Below are 16,167 nucleotides of genomic sequence, written 5' to 3' on the forward strand. Positions count from 1 at the left end.
AGCGCCCCCGGCGGCGGCCGAGCGGAGCCCGAGCGGGGCGGTGCACGGCACGGGGCCGGGCCGGGCGGCTCCCGGCGCGACTTCCTGTTGTGCCCGCGCCCCGCCGCCACCGCCGCCGCCGCCGCCACCGCCGCCGCCGCCGCCCGGCGCCCCTCGCCCGCTCCCGGCGGCCCGCCGCGGCCGCCGCCCATGGATTTCACCTAGCGCGGGCGGCTATGGCGGCGCAGTGCTGCTGCTGCAAGGCGCCCGGCGCCGAGGCCGCGCCCGCCCGCCCGCCGCCGGAGCCGCCGCCCGCCCTGGACGTGGCCTCGGCCTCCAGCGCGCAGCTCTTCCGCCTCCGCCACCTGCAGCTGGGCCTGGAGCTGCGGCCCGAGGCGCGCGAGCTGGCCGGCTGCCTGGTGCTCGAGCTGTGCGCGCTGCGGCCCGCGCCCCGCGCGCTCGTGCTCGACGCGCACCCGGCCCTGCGCCTGCACTCGGCCGCCTTCCGCCGCGCCCCCGCCGCCGCCGCCGCCGAGCCGCCCTGCGCCTTCGCCTTCGCCGCAGCCGGGCCCGGGCCCGCGCCGCCGCCCCCGCTGCCCGCCTTCCCCGAGGCGCCCGGCGCCGAGCCCGACTGCTGCCCGCTGGCCTTCAGGGTGGACCCGTTCACCGACTACGGCTCCTCGCTCACCGTCACGCTGCCGCCCGAGCTGCAGGCGCACCAGCCCTTCCAGGTCATCCTGCGCTACACCTCGACCGACGCCCCCGCCGTGAGTCCGCCGGGGCTGTGGGCTGGTCTCAGGGCCGTCTCTGGGCGGCCTCTCCCCGCGCTGCCAGGTTAGAGGGCGTTAACCCGGGCTCTGCGCCTGGGGCACCTGCAGAGAGGGCACCTGCAGGGGTCCGTGGCCTCTGGCCTAGCGCTGCTCCCCCTGGCCCTGGGGCCCCGTCAGGTGCCCTCAGTGATTCGGAGTCTTAGGAGACTTGGGCTGAGCGAGAGTCCTGGTGCCGGCCCGGCGGGGGCAGGGGACTGCATGCCACCAAGGGAGGCCTCTCCCTTCAGTTGTGCAGAGATGGTCCCTGCTTGGGGACGAGGGCCGCCTCTGGTGGGTACAAGCCAAGCCATACATCTGCCGGAGCTTGGCACCGGGGCAGGCCAGTGGGTGGTGTCGGACGTGGAAGGGCCTCCGTGGGACCGGTGTCTTCAGAGGACTCGGGGGCACCTGATGTGTTCTCTGGAGGTGGCATGAGGGACAGGCCTGCCAGAGCGGAGACAGAGAGGGCCGGGTTGGCTCTGGTGCCCTGGGCCCCCCTGCGCGAGGATTGGTGGATGCTGCAGCCGGGTGGCCCCACAGGCACTTACGGAGGCGCTGCCGGGCTCTGGGCCCGGGACGCCCACCGGCCCGAAGGCTCGGCCGAGAAGCCTGGGTGGCGCAGGTGGGGGCTCTGTGTCTGCGGCACCCCTGCTCCGTGGTGAGGCTTCCAGGAAGGAGCAGGTCTTTCGTTCCCGCGGCACGCGATTGGTTCCCTGGGTCCCCATGTGGACAACACACGCGTGACACCCCGCTCCCCCATGTACACCACACGCACGCGGCTCTGGGAGGCCCTGAGAGGTTCCGTCTGTCACTGCCCGCAGCTTGCAAAGGGACAGGTGGCGTAGCGGCATCAGGCCAGGAGCCACCAAGGTGACGTCAGGATGGGAAGAGCCCGGACCAGACGCACACCTGCGGGCTTCCTGCCCGATTCCTGGGGGCCCTGAGCAGGCCCCGCCCCCACCTCCTCCCCTGAGCCCCCACCAGTGTGCTGCCCCCCCCCACACCTGCTCAGCTAGGCTGGGGCTCTGACAGGTGGCAGACACGCTCCCAGCATGCAGTGAGAACGAAGGTGTGCTTCTCCCTGAACTTGTTCTGTGAGCTTGGAACCCTCGTGTCTGGTCCACTCAAGGCCATGAGTAGCAGAATGGTGGGGCCCGGACCCTCAGCAGGCTGCCAGCAAGAGTGGCCGTTGTCCCTGGGCTTTCTATGGGTGCTTGGAGCAGGGAGGGGCGCCATGGTCCCCACACAGACTGCGCAGCTGTGGGTGGGGTGACAGGGGCCTGGCACGTGAGCTGGATCGCTTGCAGAGCACACAGGGTTTGGCGTCTGACCTCAGACACCCACTGTCCTGCGTGAAGGCCACAGGGCTCGGGGACCGTGCACAGAGTCCCCTTCTCTTCCTGGCTTGTTCTAGGACTCAGGCTTAAATCCCTAAACCCATCCCTGTGCCAGGTGAGGCTGTCGCTTCCTGGGAGGCCCTGCCCGTGGGTTCCCCCACCTCCAGAGTCAGTTTAGGGTGCTGCAGACTCTGGGATGTCTCTTGCGTCCCATTCCTGAATCCCACCCACCCTGTCAAGGACAGCTTTCTTCCTGCACTGTGACGTCTAGAGGCGTCATCAGCCCATCTGCAACTGTGCCTCTGCCCCTTGGACCTGGTGGCTCACCTCTGGGGCAGGGTCCCGCCTGCCTGGGGGTCTGCCCCAGCCCCCCACTCCCAGGGAGGACTGTGGACCCCATTGGTCTCTGCTAGGCTAAGGGGAGACCAGTGCGGGGTGCGCCCTCTCTGGCTGGGCCCACGAGTGGACATGAGGAGTGGGAAATGGGGGTGGGGGTGGGGGGCTGAGCTGGGCGGAGCCTGAGGAGGACCACAGGGGAGGGAGGAGTCAGTGGAAGGGGAGGCTGTGGTGGTGGAGTAGGTGTGAGAGGGGAAAGTAAGGTTGAAGGGGGTCTGGGGGACCTTGGGAGCCCGTCCCCAGCGTGGGCCAAGGACCACCGGTCACACCGTCCACTGCAGAGTCTCCTTAATGCAGATTCCTGGGTCCTGGCCCCAGAAAGCTCTGGGGTGGGGCCTGGGGGTCTGCAGTGTTGAACAGGCTCCACAAACAGGCCTTGTGCATGTCGAGGGTCAGCAGAAAAAGAAGATGCCGCCACGGGCTGCCCATAGTGAGGGGACAGAGACAGAGCAGCCAGAGGGAAGTTTTAAAGACACCTGTGAACACTGGCCAGCGTCTGGCCGGGGCCGGGTAGGCGGCCCTGCCGGGTCTAGGGATCCACTTGGGTCTGGGGTGTGTGATCTGCGGGGAAGGGAGGCCCCCCTGGATCTGGTGTCCACCGCTTCTGTGATTTCAGCATGAAACACCGTCAACGGCCAGCCAGCAGCCGCGGTGGCCCGCAGCTGTGGACTCCACCAAGCCATCACTTGCAGAGGCTGTGGGGGGTTGGGGTCCTTTCATAACCGCCCTGGGAGGACCCTTGTGCGCTTGGGCGCTGAAGCGGACGAGGAACAACCCAGTTTGCTTCAGTGATCGTGTGCTGACAGAGGGGAGCGTGTGAAGAACAGATTCAGGGGCCGCGCACGTGCACCAGCGGCCCTCCTCGGGGCCACTCCTGTCCCGCCCGTCCTCTCCTGGCCCGGAGCCCCTCCCCCCATGGGGTCCCTCCCGGCGAGGATAACCGCATTCCCAGGGGCGGCCCTGGGCTCAGGAGTTCCCTCCCAGTGTGTGGCTCATCGGGAAGCTCTGGTTTCCCCCCACTTGCACCTTCTTGGCTCCCTTTGCCCGCTGCCGGTCTGTGAGAATCTGGGCGTGCTTCAGACTGGGCGTCAGTTTCCCTCCGGAGGCTGGGAGCAGGGGCCAGGAGGCTCAGTTCCCTGGGCTGGCTCCTGGACGCACGGCCTCCTACTGGCTCTGGTGACGTAGTAGAGGCCGCGCTCTGGGTCAGCTGCCCTGCCTGCCGGAGGCGCAGGCAAGCGACAGTGACCAGGAGTGGCTGTTGGCTCTGGAGGAGCCCAATGGGACCATCTCCCCCCACCCCCCAGGCCCTCGCTGTCTTCCTCTCTGGCCGCCGTCCCCAGAGGCCCAGGGCCGAGAAGCCTGAGTGGGACCACCGGTCAAGGGCCACTTCCCCGAGGCCCTGCTCTCCCCAGGAAGCCTGCCCAGCTTCCCGGAAATAAGGCGTGGTCGGCAGAGGTGTCCCGGCCACCTGTCCGCGTGATGCTTTCTGCGGGACAGGGACCCTCGCGCCTCGCCGGGTAGAGGGGCCGCGGCCCACTGTGACGGGGAGGGTGGCGCTGATGCCCTGCCCGCTGCCCGCCTGCAGATCTGGTGGCTGGACCCCGAGCTGACCTACGGCAACGCCAAGCCCTTCGTCTTCACCCAGGGCCACTCGGTGTGCAACCGCTCCTTCTTCCCCTGCTTCGACACGCCCGCCGTCAAGTGCACCTACTCGGCCGTCGTCAAGGTCAGCGTCCACCAGCCTGGCCCACCTCCTCGCCACCCTCCGAGAGGGAGCCCCAGCGCGGGGCGGCGGCGGGGGGGCAGCCTGACCGGGGTGCCCAGCGTAGCGTGGAGGCTCTCTGGGAGGAGAGGTGCCCGTCGGGGGGGCGGGGCTCCCCGCCCCGGACACGGGATTCCCTGACCCACCTTGTGGACCCGCCATTGAAGACATGGGTCACCCTGACAGGGGGCGTGGGATTTCCCATCACGGACGTGGGGCGCCCTGCGGGGGGATGCGGGGCTCCCCATCAAGGACATGGGGCGCCCTGATGGGTGGGGCCTCCTCGCACGCAGGCCCCGTCGGGGGTGCAGGTGCTGATGAGTGCCACGCAGAGCACGTACGTGGAGGAGGAGGGCGTCTACCGCTTTCACATGGAGCACCCTGTGCCCGCCTACCTCGTGGCCCTGGTGGCCGGGGACCTCCAGCCGGCAGACATCGGGCCTAGGTAGGGCCACCGCTTCCTGCAGCAGCTGCTGCTGCCTGGGGCCCAGGCTGGGGGGAAATCCCGCCGTGGGCTGGACACGAGGCCCGCGTCCGTGGCTGCCCTGCCGAGGACCCCCACACCGTGGTTCCCACCGCTTCGCACTGCCAGGCTCCTCCTACCCCACCCTCCCCCGGCCCCGGCCAGAAGCCGGGGCTCTCCCCCTCCTTAGTGTCCTCCTGCCGGGGCCACACCAGAGCCCGACACACCCTCGAGCCTGGGTGGGTTATCTGGACCCAGCAACAAGGGGGACCGAGCCACCCCCTTGGCGCGTGGCTCGGCCGCTGCCGCGGGAAGGGCCTGCGCGGCGGCCCTCCCGCGAGGTGGGGTGGCGGGCAGCAGGCTGACTGCTCTCGGAGGTGTGGGTGGTATTTGAGCCCAGAAGGAGAGGGAAGGCCTGCGGGCAAGTGGGGTGGGGGCCGCTCGGCCTCTGCCCACCCTCTCCGCCCTGTGTTAGGAGCCGCGTGTGGGCCGAGCCGTGCCTCCTGCCCACGGCTACCAGCAAGCTGTCGGGCGCAGTGGAGCAGTGGCTGAGCGCAGCTGAGCGGCTGTATGGGCCGTACATGTGGGGCAGGTATGTCCCGGGGCACCCGGGAGCCCGGTGGGCTACACGGCGGGCAGGTCAGAGGGCAAGTCCTGCCTTCCCGAGGGGTGGGTAAATGAGGGCCTACGGGGAGGGTCCCCCGTCTGATGTCCGGGGGAGGAAGGCCCCCCGGGCCTCTCACGGTCGCTCACCCGCCCTCCCGCCCGGGGCAGGTACGACATTGTCTTCCTGCCGCCCTCCTTCCCCATCGTGGCCATGGAGAACCCCTGCCTCACCTTCATCATCTCCTCCATCCTGGAGAGTGACGAGTTCCTGGTCATCGACGTCATCCACGAGGTGGCCCACAGCTGGTTCGGCAACGCCGTCACCAACGCCACGTGGGAGGAGATGTGGTTGAGTGAGGGCCTGGCCACCTACGCCCAGCGCCGCATCACCACGGAGACCTACGGTACTGCCGCCGGCTGGCTGCGGGAAGGGTGGGGGGACGGTAGGAGCCCCACACGGCCAGGCCGGGGCCAGGGCCGTCCGGGGTACTGTGCCAGGGGCTGAGAGCCCAGCCCGGCCCCTGGGGTGCGCGGTCCCCTGCCGCGTGCGTGTCCGGCGGGCTGGTCTTGGGTTAGCCCCACGAGGCTCAGGGCGGGAGCGGCCTCGAACCTGCCCGGGTGCTCAGGCTGGCCCTGCCCCCCTCCCACCTCCACTGCCCTCCTGTCCCCGTCCAGGGGCTGCCTTCACCTGTCTGGAGACGGCCTTCCGCCTGGATGCCCTGCACAGGCAGATGAAGCTCCTCGGAGAGGACAGCCCGGTCAGCAAGCTGCAGGTCAAGCTGGAGCCAGGTACCCACTGCTGCCAGGCCCCGCTCCCGCCAGGTACCCGCTCCCGCCAGGTTCCCTCTCCCACCAAGTACCCGCTCCCACCAGGTACCCATCCCACCAGGTACTCCCTCCAGGTACCCACTCCCGCTAGGTACCCGCTCCCGCCAGGCACCCACTCTCACCAGGTACTCCCGCCAGGCCCTGCCCTGGGCCCTGCAGACGTCGCCCCGAAGGGCCTCACCACCCCTTGCTTCCTCTGGCTGTGGCGTCTCTGGCTGGATCCCTGCAAAGGCCAGGCTGGGTGCCCCCAGCCCTAGGAAGGCCTCCCCTAGGCTCCCTCAGCCTGCCGCCGCCTCTCACGGGCTCTGAGCGCTGGCCACCATGATGTGCGGGCCCTCGGTTTCCTCCAAGGCCCCGCGGGCAGGGCAGGCCCCATCGGTGTGCGCCCAGGGCTCTGGGGACGTGAGGGACAGGAGCTGTGAGCCCTTCCTGCTCCGCAGCGCCCGACCACCCCGGCCCCCCTTCCCGCCAGACGTAGGAGGGCCGGGACACCGCCCAGAGCCAGGGCTCTTCCCCTTGCAGGAGTGAATCCCAGCCACCTGATGAACCTGTTTACGTACGAGAAGGGCTACTGCTTCGTGTACTACCTGTCCCAGCTGTGTGGAGACCCCCAGCGCTTTGACGACTTTCTCCGAGTGAGCAGCCCTCTCCCGGGACAGGCCCTGCCCTCCACCCACCCTGAGCCCCTCCCCAGCTCCCGGGGCTGCTTTCTGTCCTGGAGGGCGGCGTGGAGTCAAGGGGGGCCTGACGGCAGCGGTGCAGGGCACCACCTCCTCCCTCTGGCTCCTCCTGGTCTCGGCCACTCGGCAAGGTCCACGTGGCCACACGGGTGCCTCTGCGCCCACCCCTGCGTTGGTGGAGGCTGGTGCGCTCAGCCCGCAGCGTTCCTGAGCCCTGCCCCACCTGCGCAGGCCTACGTGGAGAAGTACAAGTTCACCAGCGTGGTAGCCCAGGACCTGCTGGACTCCTTCCTGAGCTTCTTCCCAGAGCTGAAGGAGCAAAGTGTGGACTGCCGGGCAGGTGAGGCCACCGCCGGCCACATGTCCGCGTCCGGCTAGCCTTCAGCCCACCAGGGGCGCAGTGGGTGTGAGCGGGGGCGGGGAGGGGAGGCTCTGCTGCAAAGGATGCCGCTCCTGCCTGGAGAAAGGCCCCCCCTTGGGTTCGTCCGCCCCCCGTCAGCCAACCCTGGCTGGATGGCACGGTCCTCCGGTTGGGACCCCGTGGGTGCAGAGAGGACAGTGTGTTTCCCAGCCTCGTGGGGCCCAGGCGGCTTCCCTGAGGAGGTAGCCCTTAGGTCAGGCAGGCTGAAAAGTAGGCACCGTGTGCAAAAGGCCTGGGGCATGATTGGCTGGGCAGAGGGAGGTTTGCCTCAGAGCTGCCTGAGGCCAGCTGGCCCACCTGTGCCTTACCCACAGCGGTGTCTCTGGGGCTCCGAGGGCTTGGGGCCAAAGGAGAGACTGGAGGTGTCGGAGGTCTAGGGGGGGCCAAGATTTGCTAGAGAGCAATGAAGCGTGGCTGGGAGGCGTGGGCAGCGTGGCTTGGTTTCGGAGGGATTAATAAAAGCACCAAGGGCCTTTGGGGGTGGGGAACAGCAGCACGTGTGCCCCCCCCCCAGCTGCCCCAGGCTTTAAAGCAGGTCGCCGCCCCACCCCCTGCTCCCCCGCCCCTCCCTGAGGCCTCGGTGCACCCGCCCCCCCTCCCCCACACCCCAGGCACTGAGGTTGGGTTTAAAGTGCCTCGCTGCTTTGTACCCATGAGAAGCATGGTACCAGCTTCAGTCTTCAGGCCTCCCTGTGCTGCTTCACAGAAGCCCTTCCTGCAGCTCCAGGTGGCAGGCGCCAGAGCGGACCCTGGCCTCCCCTAACTGCCCCTGCCCTGGGGCTCCCTGGGACAGTCACACCCGGGGACGCTCTGAGAGTCCGGGGTCGCCGGGGCAAGCTGGCTTCGGGTGGGGACCCCAGGACGGCATCTCTCCGGCAGGGCTGGAGTTCGAGCGCTGGCTCAACGCCACGGGCCCCCCACTGGCCGAGCCGGACCTGTCCCAGGGCTCCAGCCTGACCCGGCCCGTGGAGGCCCTCTTCCAGCTGTGGACCGCGGAGCCTCTGGACCAGGCGGCCGCCTCTGCCAGTGCCATCGACATCTCCAAGTGGAGGACCTTCCAGACAGCGCTCTTCCTGGACCGGCTCCTGGATGGGTCCCCGCTGCCCCAGGGTAGGTCCTGCGGCCGCCAGGGTGGCTGGGGCGGAGTGTGCCTGCCCGGCCCTGACCTGCGTGTGGCCCGGCAGAGGTGGTGATGCGCCTGTCCAAGTGCTACTCATCCCTGCTGGACTCCATGAACGCCGAGATCCGTATCCGCTGGCTGCAGATCGTCGTCCGCAACGACTACTACCCCGACCTCCACCGGGTCCGGCGGTTCCTCGAGAGCCAGGTATGGCCTCCCTCACCAGGCCCCGCCCCCACGGCTTCACCCAGCAGGCCGGGCATCCGGGAGGATGGATGGTGTCCGGGAGGAGGTGGGAGACATGCGGCGTCTGGGTTGGCACTGGGGACACACACCAGATGGGAGGGGAGGCCGTGTCCTCCAGAGGTCAAAGCCGGGAGTAGAGTCTGGAGGTCTAGGCATACCGGGTCCTGCGCCCGTGGGCAGTCCAGCCCCCGGACTGTGGCCGCAGGGGTATCCGAGGGTCCCGGGCTCCAGCCTCCCCGCCCCGCACACCTGTCCCCCTTCACTGCCCCTGAACCCAAGCTCCCTGGAGACGAGGCCTCTGCGGAAGGCCCGCAGCGGTGGGGGCTGAGAGGCCTCCGGCAGTGTGACCGCAGGCCGGGGTGGCTGGGCTGGCAGGCTGGGCCAGGGAAGGCCCGGGGCCACAGTGTGCCGACCTCCCCAGATGTCCCGCATGTACACCATCCCGCTGTACGAGGACCTCTGCACCGGCGCCCTCAAGTCCTTCGCCCTGGAGGTGTTCTACCAGACCCAGGGCCGGCTTCACCCCAACCTGCGCAGGACCATCCAGCAGATCCTGTCCCAGGGCCTGGGCCCTGGCGCCGAGCCCAGCGCGGAACAAGGCGGTGCCGGAGCAGACTCGGAGGTGGACCCAGAAGCACCGGCCCTGCTGCTCGGGGACGAGGCCCCCGGTGCCGCCATTTCTCTCAGGGACGTCAACGTGTCTGCCTAGCCCTGACCTCCCAGACACCACGATTGTGCCTTCTGTAGCCCCGGGCCCGCCGTGACTGTGCCTCGCCTCTGGCCGTGAGCTCCCTCCTGCGGGCTCTGCCAGGGACCTCCTCACGGCCGGCGAGGCCCGTGGACCTGGTCCCCCAGCTCTCTTGCACTGCAGGCCCGGAGAGGCCAGCACACGCCATGCCTGTCTCAACACTGACCGCCGGGCACTGCCCCCGGGGTGACAGCCCCGCAGTCCCACGGCGACTGCCACACTGTGCCTTACGTCCGCCGGGAAGCCCGGGCCGCGCCGTCCTCACGGCGGGCCTCCTGCCCACGGAGTCCTGCACCCCGCTGCTGGGGTCGGCAGCCTCAGCCGGCCCCTGGCAGAGGACAAGGACACAGACATGCCCTTAGTGTAAGGCCAGGGGACACTGAGGAGAGGGTGGACCTCCCTGGGAAGGGGTCCCCAGAAAGCCTTAGCCCCTCAGGGAACACGGGGTCCCGGGCCCCAGGACAGTCTGTCTCGCGGCTGTAACACCCCACAGGGAAGAGGGCAGGTGGTGCTGGTGCTGGTACTCTTTCCCACCGTGAGGGAGAGGCCTGGGGGCCCTGCAGCCGGGTCACCGTGATCGTCCCATTAAACCTCCACTCTGCAAACAGCCCCCCCGGCCTGTTCGTCCCAGCTCGTCTTCCGCGTGCACCTGGTCACCCTGGCCTGTCCTCGGGCAGGGGGCTGCTGATGGGGCGGAAGGGGCTTCCTTTGCACTCCAGCCACTCCTGGCTCTGCCCTCAGAGGCCCCAGATCCCGCCCTGCAGCCTGGGGTTCTGAGGACCAGCAGCAGGCCAGCCCCGCCCTCCCCGCCCAGGCCCTCGAACACCAAAGCGGAGGAGGCCGCTTGTCACCACCCTCCCTCTGGGCCTTTCTCAGGGGCGGCCCCCATCCCTAGCTGGAGTAAAGGCGGGGGTGCATGGTGGGGGCAAGTTTGATCTTGGATGGCCAAGGGCCAACAGCCACCGGCACCACCGTAGCAGACGCTACAGGTGCGAGTGGGGCTCAGAGAAGAAGGAGGTCGGGGACTCCACTTGGGTGTCCGCCATGGAGGGCGACTGGCTGAGCGGTGGAAGGGGGCTTGTGACGTACCCGCTGAGACCAAGGGCTGAGCCGGGTTCTGCTTACGATCGCCCACGGGCTCAATCTCCTGCAGAGCCTCACGCCAGGCCCAGAAAGGACACGTCACCTGGGCCACAGGCCAGCCCCGGGCACAGAGCCGCACTCTGCACAGGGGGCTGGGACTTGAGAGGACTGCAGCGTCTCGCCCAGCCGCCAGGTCACCGGTATCCCGTGGACTTTTCTGCTCTCTAGACCCCTCTGCCCCGGGGGACGGCCCGGTCCCCACGCACCCAGCATCTCGGGTGGTCTCCATGAGCGTGGGTTTGTGCATCAGGGCTGAGTGGGGCTCCACTCAGCCCAGAAACCTGGGAACCGGAAGGCTGGTCACCCACCGTGCAGGGGACGGACAGGGCCACTGCAGCAACGTCCTTGCAGAAGGGGGAACACAGGAGGCGTCCGGCAGCCCCCCCCCCCACAGCAATCCCGGCGCCCTGCAAGAGGCCTCGTCCTGGGCTCCGTGGCCCCTCAGGAGGATCCGTTCTCTTCCCAGACCAGGTGCCAACGAGAATGGGGCTGAGCCGCTCTCTCGGCCTCTTCCCTGCAAGAGGGGAGGTTAATTTCAAGTCTCTAGTCACACCCTTTTCAGTCCCGGGCTCTTGGTCTCATTGGCAGTTCGGCACTCTCACGATGCCGGTCTTGCCGCGGACTTGCCCGCAGCTCCACGGCCACGGTGCCTTCCCGGATGCTGCTGGGTGCGCTTTGCTCCCTGCCTGCCGCTCCACCTGCCCGCTCTCTCCTGACTGCAAAGCTCAGAAGCAACTCCCAGCTGTCACAGCTAGCAGGATGACACCCGTCTCCTTGATAATGTCCTTGTCACAGTCCTGGCTCTGAGCGACCCTCTGGGGCGAGCCGGAGCACTCCCGGCCCCGTGAGGCCCTGCGTTCCTGGTGTTTCAACATTCCTTTCCCTCCCAGCTCGCAGCCCGGGCAACACTTTCTTGGCCCATCTCCTCCTTGTGGTCTCTTGCCCAACGCTGCCTGTGACCAACACATGCTGCCGCTCTCCCACCGGGCTCTCGAGCACATCACACACCACCTGCCTTGTGAGTCACCCCGGCCGGGTGCTGACCGTGTTGTGCCAGCCACCACGGAACCCCACCTGCCAACGCTTCCACTTCCGGAGCGGCCCCGCCGGCCCCACGCCCGTGGCACACGTGTCCTGTGTTCTGATAGAATGGCACCCTCTTCTAGGGGCTGGTTTCTAGGCCACAAGCTAAGTCACACTCCAGCAACAAACACCCCTGAAATACCAACGTTTTCAACAAGGCGTGTTTCTCATTCAGCTACAGGCTGGCAGTTGGGTGGCCTTCCCGTCACCATCACTCCTCAGGGACCCGCCCATGCTGACGAGGGAGAGGACATCTGGAGCACTCCAGGCACCTTGCCAGAGATACGGGAGAGCTGGGGAGGGGCTCACACTGGCCACTGCCACCACGTGCACGGAAGGGGGGGTGACAAGTGGCAGTACTGACCACACAGGGCTGGGGGCAGAACGCTGGGCAACAGCTGCATTTTCGGGACAGACAAGGGAGCAGCCAGGCTCCCCAGGTAGGAGGGTGAGGACCCGGGATGCGCAGAACAGCCAGGGCCAGAGGTGGGCTCCCCTCGGAGAACCAGCATCAACTGTGGAAATGATCATCATGCACATGACCCCTAGGGCCACTTGGGAGCAATAGGTTGGGGGGGGGAGGGTCCTATTAGGAGCTTGTATTATTATTTTAGAAATGTTACCTAAAACATCGCCTGAAAAGAATCCATCCCTCTGTCGCAGAGAGCACAGTGGGCAAGGTCGGCCTGGTCTGGGGTGCTGGCGGTGTCCCCACTATAGCAATGCACCCCTGGGCTGTCGCCTCCTCCCTTTGGGATGTGCGAGGACCACGCAAGCTCAACACAGAGTGTCTCAAAGGAGTTGGACCCTTCGAGCCCTTAGAGGCGGAACCCACTCCTCTTGGAGAACTGACCGCGAGCCGGGCAAGGCAGAGCGGCCCTGTTCCAGCCTGGCCTGGGAAGGTTCCTTCCGCTGGAACCTTCGGGCCGGGGAACGGGAGAGACTTGGGCTTCTAGGGGCTGACGCCCACGCCACCCTGGACGTGCCCGAAGAAGCAGCCTGTATTTGTGGCCCCCGCTGACCACCCCCATAGCCCGGGGCCGTGACCCTCACTGACCACCCCCTTAACCCGGAACCAGCCGGGCACTTTGCGTTTCCTCACCTAATCCCCACAACCACCCTGGGCCCTCTGTACCACAGGGTTGTGGCCAAGAGCAGTCAGGAGAATCCTTGCCCGGGTGACTCCACAGGGGTCCAGGCTCTGGGCCCCTGGACCTGCTGGGATGGTGGCCCGGGCCCCTGCCATCCCTCAGTGTTCTGAGGGCAGTTGGCTCTGGGACAAGCACGGTGGAGGCGGCCCCTGCAGGCTGGGGGACCTCGCCCCTACGCCCTCCCTCATTTGGAGACTCCCGGAGAGAAAGACTTGCCCACGGGACCAGGACCTTAGGCCCCTCTCTGGCTGCTGGGGGTGGGAAACAGGGCCCGCAGTTCTGTGGGCCAGAAACTGCCCTGCCATTCAGACCCGCCAGTGTAACTGAGAACGTGCCTGGCCCAAGTCCGCGTCAAGGCCGGTCCCTGAACAAAGACTGTTCTTTTGCTGGGAGTTCCAGGAGCTTCCTAAACCGGCAGGGCATGAAGCTAGTCCCTCCGATTCCACAGGGCCCGGGGCACCCTCCCTCTTTCTGACTCATGTGACTAGTCACCAAGCACCTTCAAAGAAACTAAATCTCCTTCTCCATCGCTGGTTCAAACCCTGGGCCTCCGGGCTCACTCTCCCACCCTAGCCTCGAGGACCTCCTCCTGAGCCCACTGCACAGGGCACGATCCCTTAAAGTGCCTCTGGACCACGCCAGGGCCCGGGCTCCCCAACTGCTCATCCGTTTCCCGCACACGCCCCACTCTCATCTCACCCCTCGGGGGGCTTAACTCTCGTCCGCAGACTCTCTGACGCTCCTTCCCTGGTGTATGGGCTGCACTGGGTGACTCGCTCCCAGTGAAAGGAGTGTTGTGGGAGCGATGGAGCAGGACACCTGAGCCACCCTCCTTTCCCTTGGGTCGCTTGCTCTGGGAGAACCCAGCCACCACGATGTGAGGACACCCAAGTAGCTTCGTGAAGGTCCACACGAGGAACTGAGGCCTCCAGGCCCAGCCAACCTCCAGAGGACTTCGGTTCTGGCCAATATTTTGACCGCTATCTCCTCAGAGACCGCCAGCCAGAACCACCCACGGGAGCGGCTGCCACATTCCTAATCCACAGAAACCGTGACATAATACATATCGTTTTAAGTTCCTAAGTTTTGGGGGTCATCGGACACACGGCAGTGGATAATTAACAGAGGTCTCTGCACAAGGTCAGTTATGCTTCAACAAAAGATCTGATTCAAAATTTACTCAAACAATAAAACTGCATTTACAACCTATGACCAGAAATCCCAAAGTGGACCATTCTAGCACCAACAAGTTCAGGAGCTCAGAGACGTCAGCAGGTCCTTCATCCTTCTGCTCTGGAGTCTCCGTCACGCTGGCCTTTGTCTTCCGGCTTGTCCCTTGTGGTCACCAGCTGGCCGCAGCAGTTTCTGTTCCCACATTCCCACACTCCGGCATCCAAGGCGGGTTACAGGAGAACATGCCATCGTGTGCCCTTGGGAAGCTTGGAGACAGGTCCAGCGTCCCCCCACAGGGCTGTTCCCCATGTCCCGTTGCCCTGAGTTGGGGCGCACACCCCTTTCTAACTTCTGACCCTGAGCCAGGGAGGGGTCCAGGCCCCCCGGATGACTTCCACAGCAAGTGAGCCGGCCTCCTGCTGGTGAGGCAGGGTCAGCCACACGGTGGATCCTGACGGGATGTGGCCAGCCCAGGGCTGCAGCCTCGGCCCAGCTGTCACCAGCTGTCCCTTCCCCTGGGACACCTTGGCCTGCCCTCCCCCACCCTGGGTGAAGTGTGGGCAGGACACTGGTTTTAAGCTCTGTGTCCACACGAGAATGCAGTGCCTGGTTGTTGCCCGCTGACCAGAAGAGCTGCGGGGGTTCGAAGAGACAACCCCCAACCCCAGCTGCGGAGCCAGGGACCGTCCCTTGAAAAGCAACAAGGACGGTCATCCAGGCACAAGTGTGAGCAAAGCCACGGAGCACAAACACTCCAGAGCAGTGATAACCCGGGGAGGGTGGAGGGGAGCAGGCAGGTTTCAGGTTCCACAGAACCCGTGAACACCCACAGGCTTGGGAAAGGAAATGGCTAGACGTGCGCCGTCCACGGGCTGGGAGGTGGTCGGCAGGGAGGCTGGTCCTGCCTGACGGCTGGGGGACCTTTGCCTTCATTCTCCTGTAACCTCCAAACGGCACTGTGACATAGGGTGGCATTCCCACCTGACGGTGACAACCCCGAGGCCCACACTTCAAATAACTAACTGTCTGTCGTAGGGCCTGTGGTTGTGGGAACTGGGCGTCATGAACTAGCTGCCTCCAGAACACCTTCTTGTCACACCCCTCAGGCTGCCTCCAACTCCTATTAATACTCCAGGAGCCACAGGCCCCACTCTGCACAGGGCTGCGGGTGGGCCCGAGCGCCAGAGGGGAACACGGGACACACGGGGTAACGGTGGTGTAGGAGCCGCGGCAGGCAGGCCTCAGACCATCTCGGTACTGGCCACTCACCTGTCACTCCGGGCCTGGGCTAATGCCTACCCAGCACCACCTGTCTCCGGGCCACTTCTCTGGGCACAGGCCCACCCCTGGACGATGACACGTCTGTAGGAGGCCGCCTGCTCTCCAGGCCTCACGAGCCAGGGTGAGTGACACAGCAAAGGCTGCTACGTAGAGTCCAGATCCTGGGCTGGCCTCGGTTCTGCCGCTAACCACCCCCATGTGTTACCTGGGGAGAGGAGTTGTCCGGCACCCTAGGGCAGGTAGGAAATCTGTCTCTTACTCCTTCAGGATCCCTACAAGAAGCAGAGCCCGGGGCCTTTACGGATTCCCTCCAGCTACGGCAGCCACCAGCCTGCCAAGGAGTCATTAGCATCTTCTGGGGGAGTTACTGCCACAGGGATGCTGAATGGTCATGCCATAGGTCCTAGCATCCCAGAGGCAGGTGTCAGGCTATGTAGATTTCTTCTAGAACCGCAACAGGAATATCCGAGGCCCCCCCAAATAGCCGGGGGGGTAGGGCTAACACAATGTCACACTACCACCAGCAGCTGCCACTCATGCAGGCCCTTCTTGGCCTCTCAGAGGGAGGAGCTGCAGCTGTCAGAGGAACGTGGGGCAGAGGCTCCGGGACCAGGCTCGGTTTGTTCTCTGGCAGTAGGGACTTTCCAGGTCTGCAGAAGGGCTTCAATCTGACCACCGTTCATGTCCAGGGGGCTGGGTAAAAGTCTGGGAATGCCAAGATCTGACTAACCCTAGGAGGTGGCACAGAGCTACCACGAGAAGGGCTCAGGCCGCCTTCTCCTCCCCTGCCCGACCCTCTGTGAAGGCGCCAGACACAGGGAAGCAGGCTTGGAGGGGCAGGCAGACAACAAGCCTCTGGCCGCTCTCCCTCCTTTTCCCGGGAATGGGGAGGTACAGGCACCTGCAGCAAAGGTGAATGCTTAGGCAGGTCCCTAAATCGC

At 66.3% G+C, this 16,167-nt stretch overlaps 1 protein-coding gene across 1 annotated transcript; it reads left to right on the forward strand.

Annotated features, from left to right (window-relative positions):
- Positions 1–110: 110 nt before the first annotated feature.
- RNPEPL1 (arginyl aminopeptidase like 1) lies at positions 111–10,004 on the forward strand. The gene is made up of 11 exons (XM_019839157.3): positions 111–746; positions 4,107–4,247; positions 4,577–4,728; positions 5,222–5,338; positions 5,521–5,756; positions 6,028–6,141; positions 6,703–6,815; positions 7,092–7,200; positions 8,161–8,391; positions 8,466–8,608; positions 9,069–10,004. Exons 1-11 carry the CDS (start codon positions 216–218, stop codon positions 9,354–9,356), a joined length of 2,175 nt encoding a protein of 724 aa, XP_019694716.3. The 5' UTR covers positions 111–215; the 3' UTR covers positions 9,357–10,004.
- The last annotated feature ends 6,163 nt before the right edge of the window (positions 10,005–16,167 follow it).

The sequence above is a fragment of the Felis catus genome, chromosome C1 (assembly GCF_018350175.1).
Source record: "Felis catus isolate Fca126 chromosome C1, F.catus_Fca126_mat1.0, whole genome shotgun sequence".
NCBI classification, from domain to species: Eukaryota; Metazoa; Chordata; class Mammalia; order Carnivora; family Felidae; genus Felis; species Felis catus.

Bases quoted from the DNA above. Each gene is read 5' to 3' on its own strand.
- RNPEPL1 (XM_019839157.3), top strand. From the start codon at position 216: ATGGCGGCGCAGTGCTGCTGCTGCAAGGCGCCCGGCGCCGAGGCCGCG. The intron at 5,757-6,027 runs GTACTGCCGCCG...GTCCCCGTCCAG, and splicing joins CATCACCACGGAGACCTACG to GGGCTGCCTTCACCTGTCTG. The intron at 6,142-6,702 runs GTACCCACTGCT...TTCCCCTTGCAG, and splicing joins GCAGGTCAAGCTGGAGCCAG to GAGTGAATCCCAGCCACCTG.